Raw genomic sequence first — 26,762 nt, 5'->3', positions numbered from 1 at the left:
AGCAGTTCTGCAGAAAAGGACCTAGGGGTTACAGTGGATGAGAAGCTGGATATGAGTCAACAGTGTGCCCTTGTTGCCAAGAAGGCTAACAGAATTCTGGACTGTATACATAGGGGCATTGCCAGCAGATCAAGGGATGTGCTCATTCCCCTCTATTCGATGTTGGTGAGGCCTCATCTGGAGTACTGTGTCCAGTTTTGGGCCCCACACTACAAGAAGAATGTGGAAAAATTGGAAAGATTCCATCGGAGGGCAACAAAAATGATTAGGGGTCTGGAGCTCATGACTTCTGAGGAGAGGCTGAGGGAACTGGGATTGTTTAGTCTGCAGAAGAGAAGAATGAGGGGGGATTTGATAGCTGCTTTCAACTACCTGAAAGGGGGTTCCAAAGAGGATGGATCTAGACTGTTCTCAGTGGTACCTGATGTCAGAGCAAGGAGTAATGGTCTCAAGTTGCAGTGGAGGAGGTTTAGGCTGGATATTAGGAAAAACTTTTTCAAGAGGAGGGTGGTGAAGCACTGGAATGGGTTCCGTAGGGAGGTGGTGGAATGTCCTTCCTTAGAGGTTTTTAAGGTCAGGCTTGACAAAGCCCTGGTTGGGATGATTTAGTTGGGGTTGGTCCTGCTTTGAGCAGGGGGTTGGACTAGATGACCTCCTGAGGTCCCTTCCAACCCTGATATTCTATGATTCTATGAAAAACATGACTGGCGTGGAGAAAGTAAATAAAGAACAAGAACTAGGGGGTCACCAAACAAAATTAACAGGCAACAGGTTTAAAACAAACAAAAGGAAGTATTTCTTCACACAATGCACAGTTAACCTGTGGAAGTCTTTGCCAGAGGATGTTGTGAAGGCCAGGATTATCATAGGGTTCAAAAAAGAACTAGATAAGTTCATAGAGGATAGGTCCATCAATGGCTATTGGCCAGGCAGGGATGGTGTCCCTAGCCTCTGTTTGCCAAAAGCTGGGAATGGGTGATGGGATGGATCACTTGATGATTCCCTGTTCTGTTCATTCCCTCTGGGGCACTTGGCATTGGCCACTGTCGGCAGACAGGATACTGGGCTAGATGGGCCTTCGGTCTGACCCAGCAGCGCGGTTCTTATGTTCTTATGTAGATGTGGGTCCACCTTGGAGGGTCCCAGGTCCTTAAGGAACAGGTTGGTGGGAATGGTCGGTTCCTGCAGGTTCCTCACATTGATTTTGATCCCCACTGTGGTGACTTGTTCAACCCCTTTGCAATTCCTAATAATAATATTGTAGTGTTTGGTCCTTTGATCTCCTCGTGCCCAACCCCCAAATGTAAGTGGTAATTGGGATTGCCAGAGTGCCCAAATTTACTAAGGCAACATTGGCCTCTGCTGCAGGATCCCACCCTCTGTCCAGAAATTAATTCTGTCCTTTCACATGCACCCCATCCGTTCTGCCTCCCAGCTCCAGGCTAGTTCTGTGCCCCTTCCATGAGCCTCCAGCAGTTCCTGGGGTTTTTAATCTTCAGAGTTGGCCTTGCAGAATGGTACACTTGTGAAATCCCTTGGAGGGCAAAGGTCATTCCCTGTCTCATCCACCCATGCAGTTGTAGCAATGTCCCACATTTGGGCAGTCACTGCAAAGGGGGTTTTGTAGCTCAGGCAGTAAAACCTCAGCCTTCAAAGTCCAGGGGTTGTAGGTTTGAGCTCTGCCCCAGGAAGGGCTGGCGCTACCATTTAGGCAACCTAGGCAATGGCCTAGGACTCCAGAATTTTTGGGGGGTGCTATTTTGCCGGGGGGGCGGCACGCAGGTCCGGTGGACCTACCGCAGTCATGCCAGCGGCAGGTCCACCAGAGCCTTTAGACCAGCGGACCGCCCACGGGCATCACTGCGGCAGCTCCCCCGGAGCCTTTCCAGCAGCGGACCGTCTGCCGGCATGACTGCGGTAGGTCCACCGGACCCGCGGGGGGCGGCGAAATGGCCGTCCGCCTAGGGCATCAGAAACCCTGGCACTGCTCCTGGCCCCAGGGAGTAAACGTTGAAGCACAAATTAATCTCCCCCCGGGGTTGGGTATTAGGGCATAACAGGATAGATTCAGTGCAGATCTGTTCTGTCTCCTCCTTAGGAAGCCACTCCTCACTGCTGTGGCACTGGGAACCTTCCCCAGTATATTTCATTCAGCAAATGGAGAAATGGGGAGATTTGATCTCCATAGCACAAACAGCATAGCGCTGCATTAAGGGCTAGACTGAGCCAGAGAGGATGGTGCAGCCCCTGCCACTCCCAGAGGGAGCCCAGAGTGTCTGGTTACTCAGTCACAACTCCTTCCCTGCTCCCCCTTTGGCTCTGGGGACAGTAAACTACTGCAGCACTAAAAAGGAAGCAGCTTATTTGCCCCTTCACACCAGCTCCGTTTCACTGGCCAGTGAATTGGGGGAGAGGCTGAGCATTCCCTCTCCTCCCCCACCCTCACCTGTGGCAGAGGGTGAGTGAGCAGCTGGTATTTTCCCTCAGTGTCACCAGCCTCAAAACCCACAAGTCAGACCTCCCTAACCACGAGATTCTCTTCAAAATCATGAGATTTTTTTAATGATAAATTCTGGGTTCTTTTATTTGCCTTCTGGGAGGTGAGAGTTGAGGGTTGGTACGATCAAGGTTTTAACTTAGCTACAAGCTGAGATTCTCGTGTAATTACCAGGCACCCTGAGCTGGCACTTTAAGAAAAACACCATTTATCAGGAAGCTTGCAGTAAAACTGTGAGCATTGGGAACCCTTAGCACCCCACACAGCTGTGTTCCAGTGAGCAAAAACGGGCCCTATATGTGGCTAGAGAGAGCCTGGTACCCTTCTGCTGAACAGTGAATAACTCCCACTGCCACTGCAAGGAAAGGTACTACCTCATGTACAGGTGGCCAACCTGGGCCCATAGAAAATATCCCAAACCCTGGTAAATCTTACTGATTTTTCTGCTGATCAGAATCAGGAAATCTCTGCTGAGAGATGTATTCTGTGGCCAACAGCAATGGCTTTATGGCAAACTCTGATTCATCATTTGCATTTTTTTCTTGTATAGCTGTTGTTTAGTTCAATAAAAATTGAAGAAAAGAAAAGGAAACACCAAACCAATTTTCTTTACACTTAGCATGAGGTTTATTCCCTGATGGGGCCCATAACCAGGGCCAGCTCCAGGCCCCAGCGCAGAAAGCAAGTGTTTGGGGTGGCCAATTGGAGGGGGCAGCACGTCCAGATCTTCGGTTGCAATTTGGTGGTGGGTCCCTCGGTCCCTTTTGGAGAGAAGGACCTGCTGCCAAAGTGCTGCCGAAGAATGAAGCAGTGCGGTAGAGCTGCCGCCAAAGTGCTGCCAATTGTGGCTTTTTTTTCTTTTTTCCCCTTCGCTGCTTGTGGCAGCAAAAAAGCTGGAGCTGGCCCAGCCCATAACTCAACGGGTTTGTGGTTTCTAGCTGGAGTAGTTTTGCCTTTATAAGAGTGTGAACTGTCTGAGTTACCCACTCAGGGACGGCTTTAGGCCGATTCGCCCAATTCCCAGGAATCGGGTCCCGCGCCTAAGAAGGCCCCGCACCTTAGACACTTTTTTTTTCTTTAAACGTACCCCGGGTCCCTGGCTGCGATCTACTCTGGGGTCTTCCATGGTCCCGCTCCCTTGAGGGAAGCGCAGGCGGGAGCGCGGCAAGCCCTGCGGCCCTGCTCTCCCGGCCTGAGCGCGGCAAGCCCCGCTCTCCCAGCTGGAGCCCCGGCCCGAGCGCAGCAAGCCCCGCGGCTCCGCTCTCCTGGCTGGAGCTCCGGCCAGAGCGTGGCAAGCCCCGCGGCCCGCTCTCCCGGCTGGAGCTCCAGGCCCTTTAAATAGCCTCCAGAGCCCTGGGGTAGTGAGGGGCTCCGGGGGCTATTTAAAGGGCCAGGGCTCCAGCTGCCTCTGCCACCCTGGTCCTTCAAATAGCCGCCAGAGCCCCGCCACCTCCATGCATTCCCCAGGGCTCCTGCGGCTATTTAAAAGGTCCAGGGCAGGGTAGAAGCTGGGGAGCCCCTGGCCCTTTAAATAGCCCCCAAAGCCCTGGGATAGCAGGGAGCTTGGGGACTATTTAAAGGGCTGGGGCTCTAGCTGCCTCTGCTGCACCCCCTGCCCTGCCCACACTAGCCCCGCTCCCCCTGCCTGCAGCCAGCCCGTCAAACCCCCTGCCATGTCTCCAGTCAACCCCTGCCACACACCCCTGTGGCCCTGCCCAAAGCCAGCCAGCCCCACACACACTGCTGCCCGCACCAGCCCTGCACACCCTGCCCTGTCTCCAGCCAACCCCTGCTGCAGCCCCCTGCGGCCCTGCCTGAAGCCAGCCCGCCCCACACACCCCCCTATCTCCAACCAGCCCCACACCCCTTGCCCTGCTTGCAGCCAGACCCTACCTCCAGTCAGCCCCTGCCCTGCCTCCAGCCAGCCCCACGTCCCTGCAGTTCCAGGACAGTAACCCTGCACACCTGCTTCAATGCGGGGGGCAGGGAACAGCTGGGACCCACACATGTGAAACGGCAGTCATTAATAACCAATCAACAGCATATATGGTGCAATGTACATAATATACAATTTTATTATTTATATAGTTATGGAAAGTAAATAATACATGGAAGAAATGAATGGCTTTTTTTTCCACTTTTTTTTTTTTGTCATCCCTGCCGTGGCCCTGCCAAAAATGTTCGAATTGGGCCCCGCGCTTCCTAAAGCCGGCCCTGTGCCCACTAACGCTTCAAGGTTTGGCCATTATAGCAAATCTCCTCACGCACAAGGAAGATGCAGGGAAGGGTACAGCTGAGCGCCCTCACACACAGCTACAGAAGGGCAGCTGAGTCTGCACAACCGGGCGTTTAAAGCACAAGCACCACCATACACTGGGCCATGAGCAGACACCCACAGACACACCTGCGCACAGAGATCACTGGACTCTTGCACCAAAAGAAGAGATCTGCCCATGAATGCAGTGGGTACCATGTAAAACATTCAGCCCAGGGTCCATAGAAGGCAGACTATGAAGGGAATCTATGTTTGAATTTGCAAAATCTCTTGTGACCAATATCTGCAAACAGCTTCCCCTGGCTAATCTACAGACAGTACTGGCTCCGCCAACCTGCTCTCCCTGGCGCAGGCACAGAGACATTTGCCAGTGAATATGACCCACTGTCCCATTCTGTTTTATTGGCGGAACATTCCTGCTGATACAGTCTCAGGCTCACCCTCTAGCAGACAGATTTCCCAGGCGCCAACAGAGCAGCAGCGTGAGAACAGCCCCCCGACCCCCAAAAGGGAGTTTGCAGAAGAGCTCAGCAGCACCACCACTGCCCCAGCCAGCATGGGCAGTGGGTATCATAGGCTGGGGGAGGCTCAGCCTTCCCAAACAGCCATCCATGGCCACGCCCACACTGCATCCCCTGGCCCCCTCCTGCTTCCCGCTCTACAGCTCTTCCCCTATGCCATGGCCCAGGCTCGGCGCTCCAGTTGTAAAAGCTTCTTTGGGGTAGAGACACTATTTCTCAGTGGCGTCCATTGGGTTCTGCCTGGGGCACAAAAGCTAGAAAAGACCTTTGATGTCCCATCAGGCCCTGGGGCCCAGCCCAGGGCAGAGCAGCCCTTAGCTGCATATCCTATCTGGCTTTGCCTCAGCTAGTTCTCTCAGCAGCAGTGGGGCTTCCACGCTTTCCTGGGGGGTGACTAAGTCTCAGCCTGATACAGCTGACTGCTGGGGAATGTTCCTCCATTCAGCCTAATTGTGCCTGCAGGGGTCACATTAATTCCCTGCTTCCTCTCGGCTTGGAGAGCATTCTCAGGCCTACCCAAGTCCCTGAGCCAAGCCAGGCAGCTTCAGCTGTGCCCCACACTCCATCCCTCCAGCCCCTGGGTCCTTTTTGTTGCTCTTCTCTGAGCTCCTGCCCTGACAGTCTGTCCCCAGGACTGGGCTGTCCAGGAATGAGTGTGACATTCCAGGCAGGTCACAGCAGAGGCTCGGTCGCCTCTCTGCTTCCGCCCTACAAATGGCCTGGACAGTTTTGCAGCCGTATCACATTGCAAATGCAGGCCTAACCTGCTGCTCTCACTCATGCGTTCCTACATCCCAGGGTCTCCCCAGGACCGGCGCTAGGGGTTTGAGCGCCCTAGGCAGACGGCAATTTCGCTGCCCCGTGTGCTGGTCCCGCGGCTCCAGTGGAGCTGCCGCAGTGGTGCCTGCGGAGGGTCTGCTGGTCCGCGGCTCCAGGGGAGCTGCCGCAGTGGTGCCTGCGGGAGGTCCACCGGAGCCGCGCGAGCAGCCGACTGTCCGCAGGCAGCACTGCGGCAGCTCCACCGGAGCTGCCTGCCACCCCCTCCGGCAAAACGGCGCTCACCAATTAATCTGGCACCCTAGGCGATTGCCTAGGCTGCCTAAATGCTAACGCCGGCCCTGGGTCTCCCTCACAGCGAATGTGCATGTTCCCTGGAGGTGCAGGGGCCAGGCCCAGGAAGTAGGTGGGCAATTCCACGAAGCCTACTTGGGCAAGGGGGCTGAGTGTCTAGAATAGCCAGATGGACGGCTGAGTTGTAGGGTGGAGTATCCACGTCTAGCTGGGTGTGTGTGTCTAGGGTGGAGGTGGGGTAGCCAGGCTGGGAGGTCCAGTGACTAAGTTGATGGGGGGAAGCCGGGTAGTCAGGTTGGGAGCTCTGTTACCCAGGTCGGGCGGGCTGGGTGGTGGGTGGGGTAGCCATGTTGGATGGCTCTGCTGGTGGGGGAGGTGTCTGGGTGGGAGGTCAGGTGGCCTGGTGGGTGCTCAGAGTAACCCGGTCACGTGACCCACGGGGTGGCCCATTCAGCCGTGGACGTGGGCATCCCCACTGCAGCACTCAGCCAGCTTCTTCAGGGCTCGCTCCTTAAAGCGAATCTTCTTGGTGAACCTGAGTGTGAGGCTGGTCTCGTTCTCATGGGCTTTCAGCTTGGTGTAGTAATCGGAGAACTTGTTGTAGAGGATGGAGATGGGCATCCCGTTGAGAATGATGCCGAAGGAGATGCACCCGAACGCCACCATCCTGCCCAGCACTGTGTCAGGCACGGTGTCTCCATAGCCCACTGTGGACAGACTGACCTGGAAGGGGGTTGAGAGAGGGAAACGATCAGCCCCACCCCGAGCTCACATCCCAGCAAGCTCCTCCGGGACTGCTCAGCTTCTGAGCCAGGCCCCACCACTGAGAAACTCACCCCAGCCCCACTGCCACAGCCTGATCCTGTGTCCTGCACATGACAGCTGAGTCACAGCCCTCCAGGGTCCTTTCCCCCCACACACCTAAGCTGGGCACCACTCCAGGTGTCTCCGCTAGGCCCAACCCTGCGACCAGCTTGAGGGTCAGCCTCATCTTGTCACTCCTCCCCCCAGCTTGCCTTTCCCTCTCACACCCACTATCCCATGTCACCCTTATCCCCACCACCTGGGCACCACACCATGTTCGCCCTCAGCCCCACGGGTCCAGGAATCAACCCATATGTCACCCGCCCTCTGCCCTCAAAGCTACGCACCAATCCATGAGTTCCCCTTCTCTGACCCAAATTCCTGGGAAGGTCTTCAATGAAGCGTTAGGTGGGATCTTACCTGGATGCTGTCCCTAACCCCCTCCTCTCCACACATAAGCCCCTCACACTCGGGTTAGCTGGGTCAGCCAGGCAGGTAACCTGCCCTCATTTCAAAGAGGATAATGGCTAAATCGCTTGAGTACTGATAGTTATAGAATCAGGGGCCTCAAGGGGTCTAGTCCGTCCCCCAGTGCTGAGGCAGCATTGAGTAAACCTAAGCCATCCCTGACAGGTGTCTGTCCAGTCTGTTCTTAAAACCCTCCAGTGACGGGGATTCCACACCCTCCCTTTGTAACCTGGTCCAGTGCTTAACTACCCTGAGAGTTAGCAAGTTTTTCTGAATTTCCAACCTAGAGCTCCCTGGCGGTAAACCAAGCCAAATCCTCTTGTCCTTCTCTTGGTGGACATGACGAACAATTGCTCACTGTGCTCTTCATCACAAGTGTGACAAGTACGGCAATTTCCTGCTTATCCTTGGGAGACATTATCCACTTAAGTTTAAGTATGTTTGGGGTCCATTGTATTAACTGAATGGCTTTGTTTTAGGATGGGCCAGGATTGGATGTAATCTCTCTAGGGGGAGATGTGACAGATGTGACTTAGGAGTTCAAAGGACTATATTGAAAATGTGCCAGGTATGAATAGACTTAGCTATGTCCTAAGAAAAGGGTGATTATTTGTTGTTACCTGTTCCTGGAGACTGAAGCTCAAACACCAAGCTGTGAAAGAAATGGCTGAACTGCCTAGCTGGTGCTCTGGCTCTGTATCCGAGACAGTTATGAAATTGTAACCATGGGGAAAACTCAGCCGTGAGGTTTGAAGTACTGACTCTCACCAGAGCCGACATTTGGAATTGGGCGATGACCTCTCATAAGTGTTTCAGGATGTGTGTAGGTTCTTCTACTGTTTTTAATGTGTTTTCTCTGTAACGCTTTCACCATAAGAATAAAGGTGCTTGCTTAGAAAGAGTTGTGTGGTAACTTGTGACTGCAGGCAAAACACTGGTCATAGCCTCTGGAGAGAAAGCAAAGCACAGCCTGGCTTGCTGGGGATATCACAATGTAGGCAGGGAACTGTGTGGCCTGGAAATACCCCGGTCAGGAGGGAGTGAGTCGCGGGTCACCTCCCAAGAGAGGTGATGGCTGGGAGTCAAAAGCCTAAGAGTAGAAGACCCTGAGGGACCAGTTGCCCTGAAACTGTGTAAACAATCGTTTACAGCTGGGTGTGTGGCTGGTGCCTGGGCCAGCCCCCACGGGGGCCAGGGAGGCAGCACCACCCAGCTGCGCTCCTGACCCCGGCTCTGTCCATAGCTGCTGTCCCTGCACCCGGGGCGCCATTCCCGCCCCCAGCTGTGACCCCAGCCTCAGCTTCCTTATCCCAGTCCAGGTGCCCCCTCTCCTGGAGCTGCAGCCCCACTCCCATTCCTGGGGGGGGGCATGGACAGGGGTAAGAGGGGGGACCCCTGGAGTAAAGTGACAGGCCTGCAGACAAGCCGGCCTTTGAAACCAAATGAGCCATGGTAAGACATCAAAAGGACATAGACTTTGTTGACTGCCCTCCCCACTCACATGAAGAGGAGTCAGGCACCAACACTTGTTCTATCACTTTGGATGTGGGGAGAAGAAATAAAAATTCCTGACAAGGAGAAGCTGGATTCCTATGCTGCTTGTACTCTAAGGGGCAAGATTTCTAAGCATAAGCCCACCTGTTTTGCCTGGATTAGCCCCAAATGATACAGAGTCTGCTTACTACAGAAATTTCTAGTAATTTGAAACCTTTTGAAACCTGCCTGTACCTCATTTGGGTGTGTGTGCTGACCTGCTTTAACCTCACACATAATTCTCATTTCTTTCTCCTAGTTAATAAACTTTTAGTTAGTTTGTTCTTCTTCCGGTCTAGCTCTGTGGAGCTCGAAAGCTCGTCTCTCTGCCCAACAGAAGTTGCTCCAATAAAAGAGCTTGTGACCAACATGGCTACAACACTCCCCTTCTTCTTAGCTTCTGTCCTGCAGATGTCTAAATCCCATGGGCTCGTCTACACGCAGGAAGCTGTTCCTGATTAGCTCCATGTGTAGACTCTTATTCTGGAAAGAACTAAGACAGTTATTGCACTTTACATCAACGCTCCACCTTAATCAGAAACAACTTCCAAGTGTAGCCAAGCCCTTAACTGCCCAAATCTGGTGAATGGTGACAAAAGTTTATTTCAAAAGCTTCTAGGAGACACGGGGCTGATTCCCACCCACCCATCTCCCACCCCTTGTGTCAATGCTCAGGACAGTGAAAGGTGCGTGACAGATGCCTCCAGATCAGGATGGCAGAGTTTCACACCCACCGTGCCCTGGAGTAAATAAATGGCTGCACAAAGCAATGGCAGGGCACTGGTATACCAGGCCCCAGGAGTTCAGCACAAAGGAGATGTGCTTCAGATACAGTAATTCACTGAGGGTCTTCAAGGCTACTGTAGAGGTCGCAAAATTACGGTTTTCCTACCAACCAAGATGGTGTTAGAATGACAGGAAACAAACCAACGACAGGAAAGGAACATAAATAGAATCACTGACTCAGTGTTTTGATTGTGCAGTTTGGACGTGGTGAGATTACTGCCGCCTAGACATTTTAGACATGGATTTTCAGAGGGTCACTTGCTGAAGCTTGGCCTGACAGGCTGGAGTGGACTTCGTGCTTCAGGACAAGGAGTGAGTTCTGTCATCCATTCCCGGTACCCAGAATGGACCATCATCCTGCTAGGCCTCCACTCTCCTAACCCTAACAGATGTCCTGACCAGCCCAGCCCAGAGATTCAGATACCGTCACTGCATGTGTCTGGTTAACTCCAGGGCTGTGAACCTGAGATTCCTGATCACACCCACTCACTGGCAGGGAATTTTCCCACCCTCACCTCTTTCCTTCTGTCAAATCAGAATCTGGTTTAGTTGGCCAGGACAGCAGCACCTTTGACTGTGAGCCCATGGCCAGCTCTGCACATCCCTTTAGCCCAAACCTGGTAAAAATTTGCCAACTCTGAGAGGCAGAAATGGAGTGGAAATCCATCAACTTCATGAAAAAACTCGTAGTGAGCTGTAGCCTACGAAAGCTTATGCTGAAATAAATTTGTTAGTCTCTAAGGTGCTACAAGTACTCCTGTTCTTTTTGCTACTACATCTGTAATTCTCTCAGCAGCTGAGCTGAGCGTTCCTCTCTTTTCTTTTTCCTTTGAGCTCTTGTCTTTGAAAGAGACAAGAGTGGACTTTAGCATCTCAGAATAATCTCTGACCCAATGTGCATCCCCACAGGAACTTCCGATTCCATTGAGAAAGAGCAGGAAGCTGTGGGCTCTCCCCTAGAAAAGACACCACACTCCTGCAGGGAAGGGAGACAAACTATTGAAAGGAAAGCCCTGGTTAACCCTTCAGTCTCCAGTGCTTTAACTGATTTCCTGCCTGCTGTGTGCTAATACAAGGGCAGCAGATTTTCAATGGTGCTCATTAGCATGGGAATCACTGGCCATAACTTGGTGTGACCCCCGTACCACACAAGGTTCTATAAACACCTCCCTGGACCTGAGATATAAGAGTCCTTCCCTATGCCCCAGTCTGGGCCCCTCTTCCCCCACCCAAGCTCAGGCCAGAATGGTTTCTCCACTCATCCCCCATGAGCCCAGACTCAACCTGTGTCGCTCTCCCACTGCACAAACCCAGGCCAATCTGTTTCCCCTTCGTAGACCCATGTTTGGGTTCTGAGCTGCGCATTTTCTCATTAGACCCTGCGAGCCCAGGGCTGAGCCATGTGTCTCCCTTCCCCTGCATGAGCCCGACAAATCCATGTACCTTCCTCAGTCCCCAGGATCCTAATCTGTGCATCCCCCTTATACCTAGGCTGCAACCTGACTTGTGTGCCCCTTGCTCATGACCCCTGGCCCAAACCCCTTCATAGTTGATCTCCAACCCCTCCATCCTGTCACCGGCTCTGACATTGATCCGGGTTTACCCTCCCCCTCCTTCTGGTGGCCCCAGACACAGTTCTCCTCTCCAGCATAATCCCAGGCACTGCTGCTTGTGTCCCTCTTGCCCTATCCCTCCTGCCGTGTGCTGTGCAGGAACTCCCTTCCCTGTGTCCTAGAGAATGGGCGCCATGAGTACCAGTCACAGATGCTCACTGTTCCTGGATCCTGAGGGTTTAGCACCCTACCCCAATAACTAGACGTGGTGCTCTGCATGTTCCCAGTGCTGCATGGATGGTCGTGATGCCTGGGGCATGAGTGTCCTGCGCTTCCTTGGCCAAGGCTCTCAGTTCCTGGCTCACATCGGTCTGGTTAGACGCTAGCTCTGCCAGGGTTTGGTTCTCAGCTACAGCTCCTCACTGTCCTTGAGTTCGCTGAACTGCTGTGTCACAGAGCCAGGTCCGTCTGCCTGTCCCCACCTGGGTATCCCTGACACCACGGCTAGTGTCCTGTGCTGTGAGGCAGGAGCCCCCAAGCCCGGTGTCTCACTCCCTGATGGGACCCATGTACTGTGCTTTGCTGCCAAACTCCCAGTCGCCAGCTTCCCCCTCCAGAGTCAGCAGGGGACTGGGCAGCCTCTGTATTCAGGCCTGAGCCCAGCAGTTACTGCTCACATTGGGGGAGACTTCTGGCCAGCAGAGGTGGCGAATGTCCCTATGGCAGCCCCAGCAGATTCAGTTGCCCATGTGTACCCCACCCACACATTTCCCTTTACGTGGGGTGACTGCATCTTACCGCTGCCCACCACCAGGCATCAGGGATGCTGGTGAAGTTGGTGCCGGGGACATCATGTTCCACAGAGTGCATCAAAGCCGAGAAAGTGAAAACGCCCAGCGCAATGAAGAGGAGGAGGCAGCACACCTGCTGGTAGCACTGGCGCATGGTGAAGCCGAAGGCCCTCAGGCCAGTGGAGTGACGTGCTAGCTTGAGGATGCGAAAAATCCGCATGAGTTTGATGAGTTTCAGGACTTTCCCCAGCTTGCCCACACTCTCCATTTTGTGACGCTCCTCGTGGTAAAGTGCATCCCCTTCATCCAGGTGCTCAAAGAGAATCTGGATGTAGAAGGGCAGGATGGCCACCAGGTCAATGGCATTGAACGCTGCCCGCAGAAACTTCGGAAAGGTGGCTGTGGATATAAGCCGCATGAGGTACTCGGAGGTGAAGAAGACGGCACAGATGGTCTCCAGCTGCTCCATGAATGCCTTCCCAGTCTTGAGCTGCATCTCCTCCACTGTGCTGAGCGTCATGCCTACAATGGAGATCAGCACAAAGAAGCTGGACATGACAGCGATGATCTTAGCAGGGGTGGAGGAGTAGGGTTTCTCAGTGAGGTTCCAGACAGCCTTTCGGAACTCCCCCAGACACTTTCCCTCAAAGTTCTCCTCCCGCTCCATGGGCTCTAGCTCTGCCTCCAGCTCCCGCTGTATTTTCAGGCACTCTTTGAGCTCATCTTGCTTCTCCTCAAACAGGATCCGGCAGCACCGCTGGGAATATTTCAGGTGGATACCCCAGTACTCAATTTCCTCCACAAAGTTAGTGGGGCACAGCTCATCCATGATCCACAGGACCCCGCTGCGGTAAAAATGGAAGATGTAATGGAAGATTAAAGGGTCTCGGTCGAAGAAGTACTCATTTCTCTGCACCGAGTAGTCATCACAAAGTTTCAGCTTCTTCATGGGGTCCGTGGAGATGGCCAGCTTCCCGATTCTGGTGATGGGGAAACGGGCAGCCATTTTGTAAGGAATCTGGAAAGATTTGCCCCCAACGTTGATGTTGAGGAAGCATCTGCTCTGTCGGGGAGGATCCTGGCTTTTCTCCTGGCTCCTCTCAGTCACATTGTGCATGGAGCTCCACTGCTTCACCACACTGTCTTGTGCAAACGGGAAGTAGACCTCTTCTTCCTCTGGCGTCTGACAACACCCACGGTGGTCCCCGATTTTCAGACTGGCAGAGAGGCTTGCGCGCCTCTTCCCCACTTGCTTCATGGTACCTGGCATTTCACACCAGAGATCCTCAAAATGACAGCCTGAGGGTTGACAGCTTTGATTTCATGGTAATGCTTCCATTGGGCGCGTGCTAAGAAAAGCTCCCTATACTCGTAAAGAGGCGATCAAAAGCACCCCACCTTCAGCCTCCATGGGCACAAGCTGCTTCAGTGCTGATCCCCTGCCGTGCTGGGCTGACAAAGCTGATTGCTTATCAGACTGAGCAACTGGGCTTATACTGCGGAGGCCGGAGACAGCTAAGTTCTAGCACCTTAAGACAATAATAAGATTGACGTTTTAACCCTTTATATAAGGAACTATTTCCATACAAGCATTTCTATCATTCTTTTTCTAGTTGCCTCCATTTTAGCTGGTTGTTTCTACCACAAACTAGCCCCCTTTCAGGCAGGGAGACAACCATTTATCATTTCCGTTTCTGAACCTAACTGAAGGGCACATGGCCCGTCTCATGGTCATTTAACTCCTACCACTGTCTCAAGTGCCAAGGAGGCAACAGGAATAGAACTGTCTGGGAACGTCTAACAGCTTTTACCTCCATGGGCCACCAAGCTGAGATACTGCTCTGAGATTTATTCATTCATCAAGCATCTGTGTTTTAATGGAATCGCTATGGCTCCATTCTGTCACCACTTTTCTGTGTCACTGCAACAAGAGACACTGCGACACATAGACTAGCGATGGAAAAGACCTATTGGGTCCTAGCTCATTCCCAAGCCAGCCCAGGGCCCTCCCTGTAGAGTCGCTCGATGCTTTGTACAGTCCAGTTATAAGCGATAGGGGGATCCACCACTTCTGTCAGATGGGGATACTGGTGCTGACCTACTTCTCAGAGAGGCTTAATGAATGAATGTTTGTAAAGTGGAAAGGGCTAGATGCTAAGAGAAAGACAACGCTCAGCCCTCCTCCCGGTTTTCACCCATTCCTGTGGCTCCTCTTGGAACATTATCAATTGTCTGTAAAAAGCAACAGAGAGTCCTGTGGCACCTTAAAGACTAACAGATATATTGGAGCATAAGCTTTCGTGGGTGAATACCCACTTTGTCAGACTCCTTGTTGCTTTTTACAGATCCAGACTAACACGGCTACCCCTCTGATGCTATAAATTGTCTATAACTTTCCGGTAATGAAGTGCCCAGAGCTGCACAGAAGGACCTCCCTGCTCCATGACTTGATGAGCTTTGCATGGAGCCCATTCTCTTGCTACTATAATGCATCACAGGACCTTGAGTTAGTGACTCTTCCAAGACCACCATGCTTTTTGGATTGAAGCAGCTGGGTCTAATAACTCTGTGCATTTGCCTTCCTCTAGATACCCGGTGACATATTCAGAGGTGGCATGTTAGAACCCCTTACACTGGCATAGAAACATGGCCCCCTCCAGCTTAAACCTACTTGCACCTACACTATCAAAGTCTATGGGAGTCCCAAGTTTGGTGTAACTTGCAAGCTAGGAGTTAGAAGATGTTTAAGTTCCACTTCTTTACTAGCCATAACCCTGCTTTAAATTACTTTCTTCTGGTGGCAGAGGACCTGCTGTGCTTCCCTCGACCTTGTGCAGTCATTTACAGCAATGTAAACCATTCTGATCTGGTAGCATTTTATACCACTCTGCACACTGTAAATGAAAACACACAGGGCAGAGCAATGGAGAACCAGAATACAAATTAGACCACATTAGACTCCTATAAACATGTGTAAGTAGCTCCAAAGGAGCCTGAAAGGGAGTTGGTATAACTGAATTTGCTAAATATCACTATGAAAATTTGAATGACTGTATTAACACATAAATCCTAGATTGACAGGCATCTTTAAAATGCCTTAAATATGGACAATTCATAGATCCAAACAAAATTATTAATATACACTAGAGAGAAACTATCATTTAAAACAGCTAAGAGACTTTCAAAGGGACTTAATGGAATTAGGGCTGGATTTTTTGAAGGTATTTAAGTGTATAAAGGGATTTTCAAAAGCATCAATCTGCATATTCAGGTGCTGAAATACCCTTTACAAATCTGGCCTTCATTCAAATCCCATTGAATGTCAATGAGAATCAAGCACCTAACGCCCTGAGGCAGCATGCATGATTGAAGGCTAGGAAACCAGGCTTTACAGTGAAAGGTTCAAGGAGAACAAGCTGTTTATCTTATCAAAGAGAAGTTTATGGGGTGACTTGATCACAGTCTGTAAGTAGCCACATAAGGAACAGAAATTTAATAATAGAAGGCTCTTCAAACTAGCAGACAAAGGCATAAGATCCAACAGCTGGAAGCTGAAGTTAGACAAACTCAGACTAAAATAAGGCACAATCTTTTTTTTAAAACAGTGAGCATAATTTACTAGGGTTGCAATGGATTTTCCATCACTGAAAATTAGGGCTGTCAAGCAATTAGAAAAATTATGATTAGTCACACTGTTAAACAATAATAGAATACCATTTATTTAAACAGTTTTGGATGTTTTCTACATTTTCAAATATAGTGACAAAGTGTAACATGGCTCACTTTATATTTATTTTTTATTAAATATTTGCACTGTACAAAAGAAATAGTATATTTCATTTCACCTAACACAAGTGCTGTAGTGCAATATCTTTCTCATAAAAGTTGAACTTACAAATGTAGAATAGTGTACAAAAAATAATTGCATTAAAAAATAAAACAATGTAAAACTTTAGAACCTACAAGTCCACTCAGTCCGATTTCAGCCAATCGCTCAGACAAAGTCTGGTTACAATTTGCAGGAGATAATGCTGCCCATGTCTTGTTCACAATGTCACCTGAAAGTGAGAACAGGGGTTCGCCTGGCATGGTTGTAGCCGGCCTCGCAAGATATTTACGTGACAGATGCACTAAAGATTCATGTCCTTCATGCTTCAACCACCATTTCAGAATACATGCATCCATGCTGATGGGTTCTGCCCAATAACAATCCAAAGCAGAGCGGACTCACGCATGTTCATTTTCATCATCTGAGTCAGATGCCACCAGCAGAAGGTTGATTTTCTTTTTTGGTGGTTCAGGTTCTGTAGTTTCCACATTGGAATGTTGCTCTTTTAAGACTACTGAAAGCATTCTCCACACCTCGTCCCTCTCAGATTTTGGAAGGCAATTCAGATTCTTAAACCTTGGGTTGAGTGTTGTAGTTATCTTTAGAAATCTCACACTGGTACCTTCATTGTGTTTTGTCAAATCTGCTGTGAAAGTGTTCTTAAAATGCACCATGTGCTAGGTCATTATCCGAGACTGCTATGAAATATATGGCAGACTGGGGGTAAAACAGAACAGGAGACATACAATTCTCCCCAAGGAGTTCAGTCACCAATTTAATTAAAGCATTTTTTTAAATGAATATCATCAGCATGGAAGCATGTCCTCTGGAATGGTGGCTGAAACATGAGTGGGCATATGCATGTTTAAAAATTATCTAAGTTATATCTGACATGTAAATACTTTGAAATGTGAATGCCTGTTCTCACTTTCAGGTGACACTGCAAATAAGAAGCGGGCAGCATTATCTCCCACAAATGTAAAAAGACTTGTTTGTCTTAGGAATTGGCTGAACAAGGTTGGACTGAGTAGACTTGTAGGCTCTAAAGTTTTACATTTTTTGAGTGCAGTTATGTAACAAAAAAAAAATCTACGTTTGTAAGTTGTACTTTCATGATAAAGAGACTGCACTACAGTACTTGTATGAGGTGAATTGAAAAATACTAATTTGTTTATTTTTACAGTGCAAATATTTGTAATAAAAAATAAAGTGAGAACTATACACTTTGTATGCTGTGTTGTAATGGAAATCAATATATTTGAAAATGTAGGAAAACATCCAAAATATTTAATAAATTTCAGTTGGTATTCTATTGTTTAACAGTGCTATTAATTGCAATTTTTTTTTTAATCACAGTTAATTTTTTGGAGTTAACCATGTGAGTCAACTGAGATTAATCGACAGTCCTACAGAAAATCTTTAAATTAAGACTGGATGTTTTTTCAAAAGATCTGCTCTAGTTCAAACACGAATTAATGCAGGGAAATTTTTCAGCTTGTATTATGTCTGACTAGCTGATCACAATGGTCCTTTCGCGTTTTATAATCTTTATGAATTTAGTGTGTGATTTTTCATAGATGGACCAGACCATTATGACTGACAATAAAAACTACCATAAGCAGTAATGATGCAGCACAGGTAGGTGCATGTAAGACTGTAGAAAAATCAGTATGTTGCACTGTGTTATCTGAGAGATGGCATATGATCACAACCAACAGACTGTATGGGAACAGAGACTCACAAGGAGGCAGAGCTAATGGTACACTTTAACATAGGCATTTCCTCACTTTTGGATATTTAACTGTGCAGTCCTATCCCACAGATCGTAGCTTTTGGCATTTAATGCATGGCGCTGAAGTGGGAGCTTGATTAATATCCCTGATGTATCCCGTCAGTTACCAACTCCTGCCTGCACTTGAAGTTTTTCCACATCCCCCAAAATACCACCCTTCTTTTCCTTTGCTATAGTAAAGCATTCTCACAGGCCCAGGTCTCACTGACTGTAACCTCCTCCTCTCTACCATGCCCAATTCACTTCTCACTCCCCCCCAGCAGGCAAAAGCCCCTTCACTGTCTACTGATCAGCCCCTTCTTGCCTCATTCTTTAAGTCTGAGCTGCTCTTCACCAGGATTACAGCCATACACAATTGTGCCTCTGCCCATAGCTCCGGCTGCATCACCCCATTCCTTGTTCTAAGCCCTTTGTTTCAGCCAAGCCTCTGTGCTCCCTGTATTTCTCTTGCTCATTCTTGGCTTTGCGCTTTTTTCCATGTTGGGATTTGCACACAGAATTTACTTCTGTCAGCTTCTAGCTAAATCCTTCCTTAACTCCAGTCTCCAGAGCAGCTATCGATGTTAATGCTCCAAACTAAGTGACACTGTCACATCTCCTGCCAAAACAGCACTGTGCTGCACTTCGGACTCAGCCATCCTCTGCGTTTGGTATTGGAATGTTTCTGTCCATACACTTGTCTGTCTGTCTTAATGCTGAGCAGGGACTGAATCAATCATAATAATGGAAATGACCCTCAAAACAAAATCCAGGAAGCCATCAAAAGATCTTTAATTCCCCCATGGTCATTCAGCACCCACCCAATTGCCAACTGTGGTTCTTTGTCCACCATACAGAATGCAGCACATTGAGCCCTCAGGGATTCAGCCTCACGCTAGTGCTCTATTCCAATGCTGGGAAGAGCCAAGATTCTAAATATGTCATACCTCTTACAAACTCTCTCATATTACGTATGCACATGTACCCACTATACAAACCCCCAGGGAGTCCCGCCCTCGGAGGCTCTTGGCTGGAGTGTATGCCCTGCAAGCAGAACCACCACCTGTAAGGCACCACATTCAGCAAACAGGGCAGCAAGCTTCTACCATCTGTGCATGTATTGAGCAAGCATCTGTGCAAAGAATACAATAGGTCTTGAATGTCAACAATAGATTAAAGGGATAAGACAGTGCTCACCCTCCACCAGCACCAGGTTTCTACACTGGAACCGTTTCCTCTACAGTACTAGTGTTTTACACTTCTTTAATAACAGTTCATGAAAAAATGTTGTACTGACCAAGATCTGAAACGAAGGCACAGCTACTAGCTGACCTTTGAGACCAAGACTACTCACAGGTAAAAGCAAAGAGCAAAGCTGGGTCCAGATGTCTGTCAAAACTTAAAACATCTGCTAACAAACTCTTCTGACTGCACGGAGGATGCAACGTCCAGGGATTTCAGTGTCAAAGTGAAAACTCTGGGCCCAATCCTGCAAGGAGCTTAGTGCACCTCCTACATTGAGTGCACTGGAAGTTGAGGGCACTCAGGTCCTGAATAGCCTGTGCTGTGCCTAGGGGCCACTGCAAAGCGAAGCATACAGGAGACTCTTCATTTTTCCATCTCCTTGACAGTTCTCCTGCAGTCAATGATGTTTTAAGTGCTTCTGGTACATGAAGTTTGAGCTCATGGCTTACAAATATGAGCAGTATCCTCGGGGATATAAATTATATACCCATGTCACTTTGAGCTTGGCCCTTCACAGGTGTGTAGAATGGAACGGCCTGCCCTGGAACCAGGAGCAAACAGCTATGCTTACAGGCAAGATACGGCATGGTAGGAAGAGGTAGTTTTCAGTGGACTCCTGGCTGGACATGGAAGGGAGAGCAGACAAACGTACCGCAGAGGCTACATAGTGCACTGGCCAGAGCTATTCCAGCAAGTAGTATCTTGTGGAATAACCCACATTGGGGGGGGGGGGGGGAGAAAGGGGGGGAAGAAGAGTTGTGTCTACAATGGGAGAAATGGATGACCCGTTGTGATATTCCAAGCGTTTCCATCACATTCTTGTAGGGTTGATTTTAGAGCACAAGTGACAATCATTTTTCTGATTCCCCATTGCCACTATAATCCCACAATCTAAACTCCCTGTGCCAAAGGAAGAGTCCTTGATTATTCCAGTGTAACTGTCACCCAGTCAAACCCCAGAAAACTTGTCCCAGAAATTGTGCAATCAGCATTTGGGGGGAGTGTGATGAGGACCACCGCACTGGGTCCCAACTCACAGCACTGCAACTTCCTGCAAGATGAAGAAAAACCAAGACACCTGGTTATTTAATATCCTCTGTGCCAAAGACTTACTTAATTTTATTTTGCAAAGCTTGTGGGGAAGCCATCCACTGTAAAAAGCTTCAAAATTAGCAGTCCCTTAGTGTCTAGGGACTCAGAGCTTCCTCTGGGTTCATCAAGCCCAATTATCTCCCCACTGCAACAAGCCGGTCATTGAAAGAGATGCCAGCAGTCTTCCCAGCACAAAGAAGCTGGGTTTGTGTGTGGGGAGAGACTCCTTTCCTGCCCCTCACACAGAGAAAGGAACTCGTTGCAGAGTGGACAGTAGGAAACGATTTCTACTCCACCAGAGAGCTAATGGAGGGCTAAGGGGTCAGCAGGGGAGGAAAGCTCAGCATGGGGGAGTTTGGCTCCAGTGTAGAGTAGGAGACATACCCATCAAGGAAATGAGTCCGAAGGTCTCCTGTCTAGCACTAGCTGCTCTTTGGAAGCTTTCTTGAAGCTGAAGGTGTAGAAGTTGTTCTTTCCTCTGAATTGGCCCCATCTAACAGTGCAGCCTGCAGCCACCAGCACGCTCAGGAGCACTGCAGACAGAAGAACACACAGGCAGTAAGTTGCTGTGATTTCTGCCCCGAAGTGGGCAGCAGCACTGAGGCTAAGCTGCTCCATGCTAGTTCCCCAGCATTTAGACAGGCAAAGCAATGACTCATAACAGTAGGAAGTGGGGTTGTGTCCCCTGGAGGGATGATTAGTGCCAAGTTCCATGCAGTGAGACTCCGTTTTCAACAGGAGAAGGAAATAACATGCCTCTTCCCAAAGCTGGAAATTTAGACCCTTGGACTTTGCCACCTAAGTGCTTGAGACAAGATGCCTAAGCCACACTGCAGCGAGAGTGCTTAGAGGAAGTCCTAGGGCAGCCATTCCTGAGAGAACCACATCCTATCCAATCCGATATGAGCCAAGTTCAGTTTCATTAACGCTACTCAGCAAAAGCCAAGCTCAGTTCTGCAGCACCCTTTGGAGTCTCACATACCAATAGCAGCTCTCACGCACAAGGGGCCTCGCTTCTTAGACAACACAGGTTTCCCAGGTTTGGAGATCGCTGGATTCTCTAAAATGAAAGCAGAGGGCACTCAATAATGGGGCTTTCAAAGGTCGCTGTCATACCGAGATTGAATTAAGCTCAAAAAGAGTTCAAAGCAGTTCCCATTCTGCACCTCACCTTCAGCTTCCTTGCCAATTTTGAGGGTTTCACCACCAGATTTTCATATTTTAAAAAGTGTCTTCTCTGCCTTATTGTTGTATGAAAAGCTCTCATGAACAACGAACGGAAGCTGACTACTGCGGTAGGGGAGAGGGGAAAGCAGAGAGCGTTGTTGCAGGAAAGACAAGATGGGTGCGGTAATATACAAATAACCTCTGGAGGCCCAGAAAGGATGAGATTGTGGGGGTGGGGGCAAAAAGATTGTGACAGGGCTCGGTGGCAGGCATAAAAGAAATTAACTAAGGAGGGAAAAATGGAGAAAACAAGAGGTGTGTCTAGTCAAACTCCTGCAGCAGCACAGCTGCTGTGCCACAGCACTTCAGAGCAGACGTGATCTACGGTGACAGGAGGGGTCCTGTAATCCTTCTCCTCTAGTGCTGTCTACACCAGGGCTTAGACTGCAATTGCCATGTCTCTCAGAGATGCGAGAGATATGGCTATGTCAATGGAAGTTCCCAGTGTAGACAGAGGCGGCTCTAGGCACCAGCAAAGCAAGCACCTGCTGGGGCAGCCCATTTGCAGGGGCAGCAGGGATCCAGCCTGGGAACTGAGAACCAACAGGGGGCTCTGGGAGCTGTAGTTCCTTGGTTAGCTTCCTGCCTATAGAGCCAGCCCTGGAGCAGGGAAAGAACTACATTTCCCAGCATTCCCTTGGCCACAACTAACTGGAAAGGAAGGAGGGGGACCTCATGTGGCAGCATGGTGTGAGTGCTGTAGGGAGACCATATTTTAACATTCAAAAAACAGGACACTCCAGGGGGAGGGAAGCCCCACCCTGCCACCATCCACTCCCTCTGACTGCCCCCCACAGAAACTCCAACCCATTCAACTTCCCCCACCCCTCGCTCCCTGTCCCCTGATCACACCCTCCCGGGACCCCTGCCCCTAACTGCCCCCCAGGACTCCACCCTCTACCTAAGCTTCACTGCTCCTTGTCCTCTGATTGCCCCCTCCTGAGACTCCCCCCCAACTTCTCCCCAGGACCCCACCCCCTGCCTGTCCCCTGACAAACCCCTGGGACTCCCATGCCTATCCAACCGCTGCCTGTCCCCTGACTGCCTCCCCGAACTTCCACCCCATCCAACCCCCCTGCTCCCTGTCCCTTGACTGCCTCTCCGGAACCCCCTACCCCTTCTCCAACCCCTTAGCCCCCTTATTGTGCCACTCAGACCAGCGTGCCTGGCTCCGTGCAGCTCCAGATACGCTGCTGCATACATGCTGTTGTGTTCCCTCACGGAGCCCCCTGACACACATACACCCAGCACCTGCCTTCCAGATTTGAACACCTTAAAATTCAGGAGTGCTCAAGCTCGGTTTGCGCAGCTGTTACGTCATTTCTCCCAAATCAAATACACTGATCCACTGTAACTTGCTGTAGAAAAAGTAGGATAAAATTGAGCAAGAAATGCTCCCCAGTGGTTATTAGGACTGGAATTGCTAGTTTCAACAGCCATTGCCTTTTGTTTGTTTGTTTAAAAGGAAGACAGTGATATTGCATTGGCAAATTCCCCACAGAAAGAAAGTGGAACAAAAGAATAATAAAGGCGCCTCAACTTTTCCTCATTTATAGAGGACAGTCTTATAATATGCATCCAGATATCCTCCAATCACACAAGCTGAAAATTGTTCCACTTTACTGCAGTTCTGTAACCATATGGGAACCAATTCTGTCTGTGTTTTGTGCACATCCAAAATTCTTGATGAATGACCAGCCCTGGGAGCGAGTTACCAGTGACCTGGGGCTGCGGCGGAAGGAGGGTGCAGGTGGGTGGGGGGGGGAAGAGAGCCCAGGTCTGGGGCAGCAGGAGATGTGTGTGTGTGGAGCACTGATGGGGGGGAGGAAGCCCAGGGCTGGGGCAGCAGCAGGGTGGGGGGAGGGCACTGCTGGGGGGGGGGAAGAGGGAAGCCCACCGCTGGGGCAGCAGCAGGTGTGGGGGGGAGTCCAGGGCTGGGGTAGGGGGCAGCCAAAATTTTTTTTCTTGGGGTGGCAAAAAACCTAGAGCCGGCCCTGAGTGTAGACCAGCCCAAATTTTCTCTCAGCTGCCCAAGAGGCAGGAATCCCTGATGTTACAATTGACACTTGTAACAGGTGTACGGTTTACAGACTAAGGACTTGTCTACATCACAAAGTTGCAGCGCTGGTGAGGGGGTTACAGCGCTGCAACTTAGGAGGTGTACACATCTGCAGGGCATCACCAGCGCTGCAACGCCCTGTTTGCAGCGCTGGCCGTACTCCCGTTTTGTCTCGGGTGTAGAGGATCCAGCGCTGGTGATCCAGCGCTGGTAATCAAGTGTAGACACTTACCAGCGCTTTTCTTGACCTCCGTGGAATAAGCAGGTATCCCAGCATACCTGAGGAAGCCTCTGGTAATCAAGCAGGTCTCCTTCCCTGCGGTTTGCTCTCGCGTTCCCCGAACCCCCGTGCAAGCAGGTTTCCTTCCCTGCGGTTTGCAGGGGGGTTCGGGGAACGCGAGAGCAAACCGCGGCGAAGCTGGTCTCCTTCCCCGGTTTGCTCTCGCGTTCCCCGAGCCCCTGTGCAAGCAGGTCTCCTTCCCTGCGGTTTGCAGGGTGGTTCGGGGAACGCGAGAGCAAACCACGGCGAAGCTGGTCTCCTTCCCCGGTTTGCTCTCGCGTTCCCCGAACCCCCGTGCAAGCAGGTCTCCTTCCCTGCGGTTTGCTCTCGCGTTCCCCGAACCCCGAGCAAGCAGGTCTCCTTCCCTGCGGTTTGCAGGGGGGTTCGGGGAACGCGAGAGAAACCGCGGGGAAGCTGGTCTCCTTCCCCGGTTTGCTCTCGCGTTCCCCGAACCCCCCTTGAAGCCGCCCAACAGCGCTGCAGTGTGGCCACATCTAACACCACTTGCAGCGCTGGTTGCTGTAAGTGTGGCCACTCTGCAGCGCTGGCCCTATACAGCTGTACTAATACAGCTGTAACAACCAGCGCTGCAAAATTGTAGATGTAGACATACCCTAAAGGAAGATTTAAGTGCTCAATGTCCCAATCGCCTGCATTGCATCCACCCCCGCCACCAACCTGCCAGCGCCCAAGCACTACCCCCCTCAGCTCCCACCCTGCATGCCCCCTCCCACTCCATTTGACCCCGAGCCCACTGTGGCTCCCTGCAGCCCTCACCTGTCCTGGCAGTGCTCGGCGCCTGGGAAGTCCCAGGGGAGTGGGGCCCGCATTCCAGCTCATCCTGCCCATCCTCGCAGTCCGGGTGGCCGTCACACACCCAGGCGGATGGGAAGCACTCGTCCCCCTCGGCACACTGGAACAGGCAGGGGCAGGCAGGGGCAGGCGGGACTCCCGGGTGCAGACAAACCTCCGCTGATTCATCCGCGCGGTCCGGGCAGTCCGGGCGGCCATCGCAGAAGCGCTCCTGGGGCAGGCTGCGGACGTGCCGGGGGGTCCAGCAGCGCTCTCCGTGGGGGCTGCACGGCAGGCCGGACGCTGAAGCCGGAGGAGAGGCAGGTTAGCCGGCCCGCGGTTTGCACCAGCCCCGGGGCTCCTCGTGCTGCGGGCAGGCCCCGCCCCTGCACCGCCCGCGGGCGGCTGGGCTCGCCCCGGGGCTCCCCGTGCTGGGGGCGGGCCTCGCCCCTGCACCGCCCGCGGGCGGCTGGGCTCGCCCCGGGGCTCCCCGTGCTGGGGGCGGGCCCCGCCCCTGCACCGCCCGCGGGCGGCTGGGCTCGCCCCGGGGCTCCCCGTGCTGGGGGCGGGCCCCGCCCCTGCACCGCCCGCGGGCTCCCCGGCTCGCCCGCGGGCTCCCCGTGCTGGGGGCGGGCCCCGCCCCTGCACCGCCCGCGGGCTGCTGCCTGCGCTGAGCAGTGTCCCCCCGGCACGCGGAGGGGCGCGGCCCAGCGAACCCGCGGTGACCAATAGGGAGGGGGCAGGACACGAGACGGGCGGCTCGGGACCAATAGGCGCCGCTGGGAGGCGGGACCAGCGCGTGGGGGGCGGTGTCGAGGGAGAGGATGAGCGCCCGGCAGTGCGGTCAGTGACAGCCCCCCGCCCGTCCCCCGGACCGGGTTCTCACCGTTCCCCGCCGGCGGCTCCAGCCCCGCGGCCAGCAGCTGCCTCAGGAGCAGCGCGAGAAGCGGCGACATGCCGCCCGTACAGGGTCAGACAGAGCGCGTCCACGCCGAGCTGCGGCGCATGCGCGACAGAGGAAGAAGGCGGGGCAGTCCAGGGAAGACGCATGCGCGAGGCAGGAGCCGAGGGTTCACCCTCCCCCGTCCAAATAGAACGCATGCGCAGGAGGCGAGCCAACAAGGCGCGCGCGAGGGAATTCAGTGCCCTGCAGCGGCTGTGCGGTGTGGCTCGTGCCTGCTCCACCGTTTGCCCGGATTTCAGCCTGCAGCCATGGGGGCGCTGGCTCAGCTGCAGCCTGCGAGTCACGCTGCACGAGAGAAGGAAGCCGCGGGTCTGGTTGCTGCAGGACAAGCTCGTAGAGGGCAGCAACAATCTGCTTAGTTTCTGTGGCTGCATGTGACCTGGGCTTTCCTGCCAGGGACAGGACAAGGCAAAACGAAATGGGACTGATTTCTGTGCGGCTGCATTGCAGTCAGATGGTAGTGTGGGCAGGCCTTTGGGCTCTCACTCGCTTTCTTACATTTCCCAACACAAATCCAAGGTGTGTTGAAGCATTAAACCGTTCAATCTCAACCCACTCTCCTCTGTCTGTAGTCATTTAAGGCACCATGGCTCTTTTCCCAGAACACTTTTTGGGTTTGGGAGGGAAGCTAAAGGAAAATAGAAATGCCTAATATTCCAGGGGAAAAGCTTTGCTGAGAGCTAGGGGAATGTGGGGAAAACAAGGCAAAAGGGCATTTAAACAGTTTCCCTTTCAGCAGCTAGCCTTGCCATGTTTGCTTAAAAGTATTCCTTCTTTAAAACTTTTTTTGGTTGCCTATATTAGTAAAACTTGGTGGTTTTTGTTAACTCTAATACTATACTATATTTGGGCAGAACATCTCCCTACTGCTTCTGAGTTTATTCAGCCCAGGATCCACTTATTACTTCAAACAGGAATGACCCTCGTGCTATCTATATAATGGGATAAAGCTAATTGGCAAGTTAGATATAAATATCAGGAAAAACGTCTTCCTGACAGTGTGAAGGGTGTATTAAGGTGCAGAATAACATTCCAAAAAGAATAGAATCCAAATGCATTAGATGAGCTGAAATCTGTTTTGATCTCTACTTTCCAGGATTTTATGAGTAAGAATCCCATCTCCAGTTGAAAACCTCAAAGGATTCAGAGACAGAATAGGGATTTGGGGAAGATTTCTTTCAGGATGTGATCCTCATTGAGTATG

The 26,762-nt window shown here is 51.4% G+C and overlaps 2 protein-coding genes across 3 annotated transcripts in view; both read right to left on the bottom strand.

The window, feature by feature from the left end:
• Positions 1-6,334: 6,334 nt before the first annotated feature.
• The window catches only part of LOC127040025 (potassium voltage-gated channel subfamily V member 2-like), a 346,324-nt gene continuing 325,896 nt past the window's right edge, over positions 6,335-26,762 (bottom strand). For both annotated transcript variants that reach the window (XM_050933762.1, XM_050933763.1), the window contains exons 2-3: positions 12,307-14,266; positions 6,335-7,087 (exon numbers count right to left, since the gene is read on the bottom strand). In XM_050933762.1, the coding sequence (XP_050789719.1) occupies positions 6,815-7,087; positions 12,307-13,569 (1,536 nt within the window). In that variant the 5' untranslated portion in view covers positions 13,570-14,266 and the 3' untranslated portion in view covers positions 6,335-6,814. The remainder of the gene's footprint in view (positions 7,088-12,306; positions 14,267-26,762) is intronic.
• On the bottom strand, positions 19,446-25,822 carry CD320 (CD320 molecule). The gene is made up of 5 exons (XM_050933834.1): positions 25,481-25,822; positions 24,580-24,897; positions 21,219-21,296; positions 20,621-20,769; positions 19,446-20,195 (listed from the first exon to the last, which is right to left on the bottom strand). The coding sequence occupies exons 1-4, from the start codon at positions 25,548-25,550 to the stop codon at positions 20,624-20,626; spliced, it is 612 nt and encodes a 203-aa protein (XP_050789791.1). The 5' UTR covers positions 25,551-25,822; the 3' UTR covers positions 19,446-20,195; positions 20,621-20,623.

Source organism: Gopherus flavomarginatus, chromosome 24, assembly GCF_025201925.1.
Source record: "Gopherus flavomarginatus isolate rGopFla2 chromosome 24, rGopFla2.mat.asm, whole genome shotgun sequence".
NCBI classification, from domain to species: domain Eukaryota; kingdom Metazoa; phylum Chordata; order Testudines; family Testudinidae; genus Gopherus; species Gopherus flavomarginatus.
The sequence above is the reverse complement of the archived record's forward strand: the minus strand, read 5'-3'. Positions and strand labels throughout refer to the sequence as shown.

Bases quoted from the DNA above. Each gene is read 5' to 3' on its own strand.
- CD320 (XM_050933834.1), bottom strand. From the start codon at position 25,550: ATGTCGCCGCTTCTCGCGCTGCTCCTGAGGCAGCTGCTGGCCGCGGGG. The intron at 24,898-25,480 runs GTGAGAACCCGG...CTCCGGCTTCAG, and splicing joins GGAGCCGCCGGCGGGGAACG to CGTCCGGCCTGCCGTGCAGC. The intron at 21,297-24,579 runs GTGAGGGCTGCA...CTTTCATTTTAG, and splicing joins GCCGAGCACTGCCAGGACAG to AGAATCCAGCGATCTCCAAA.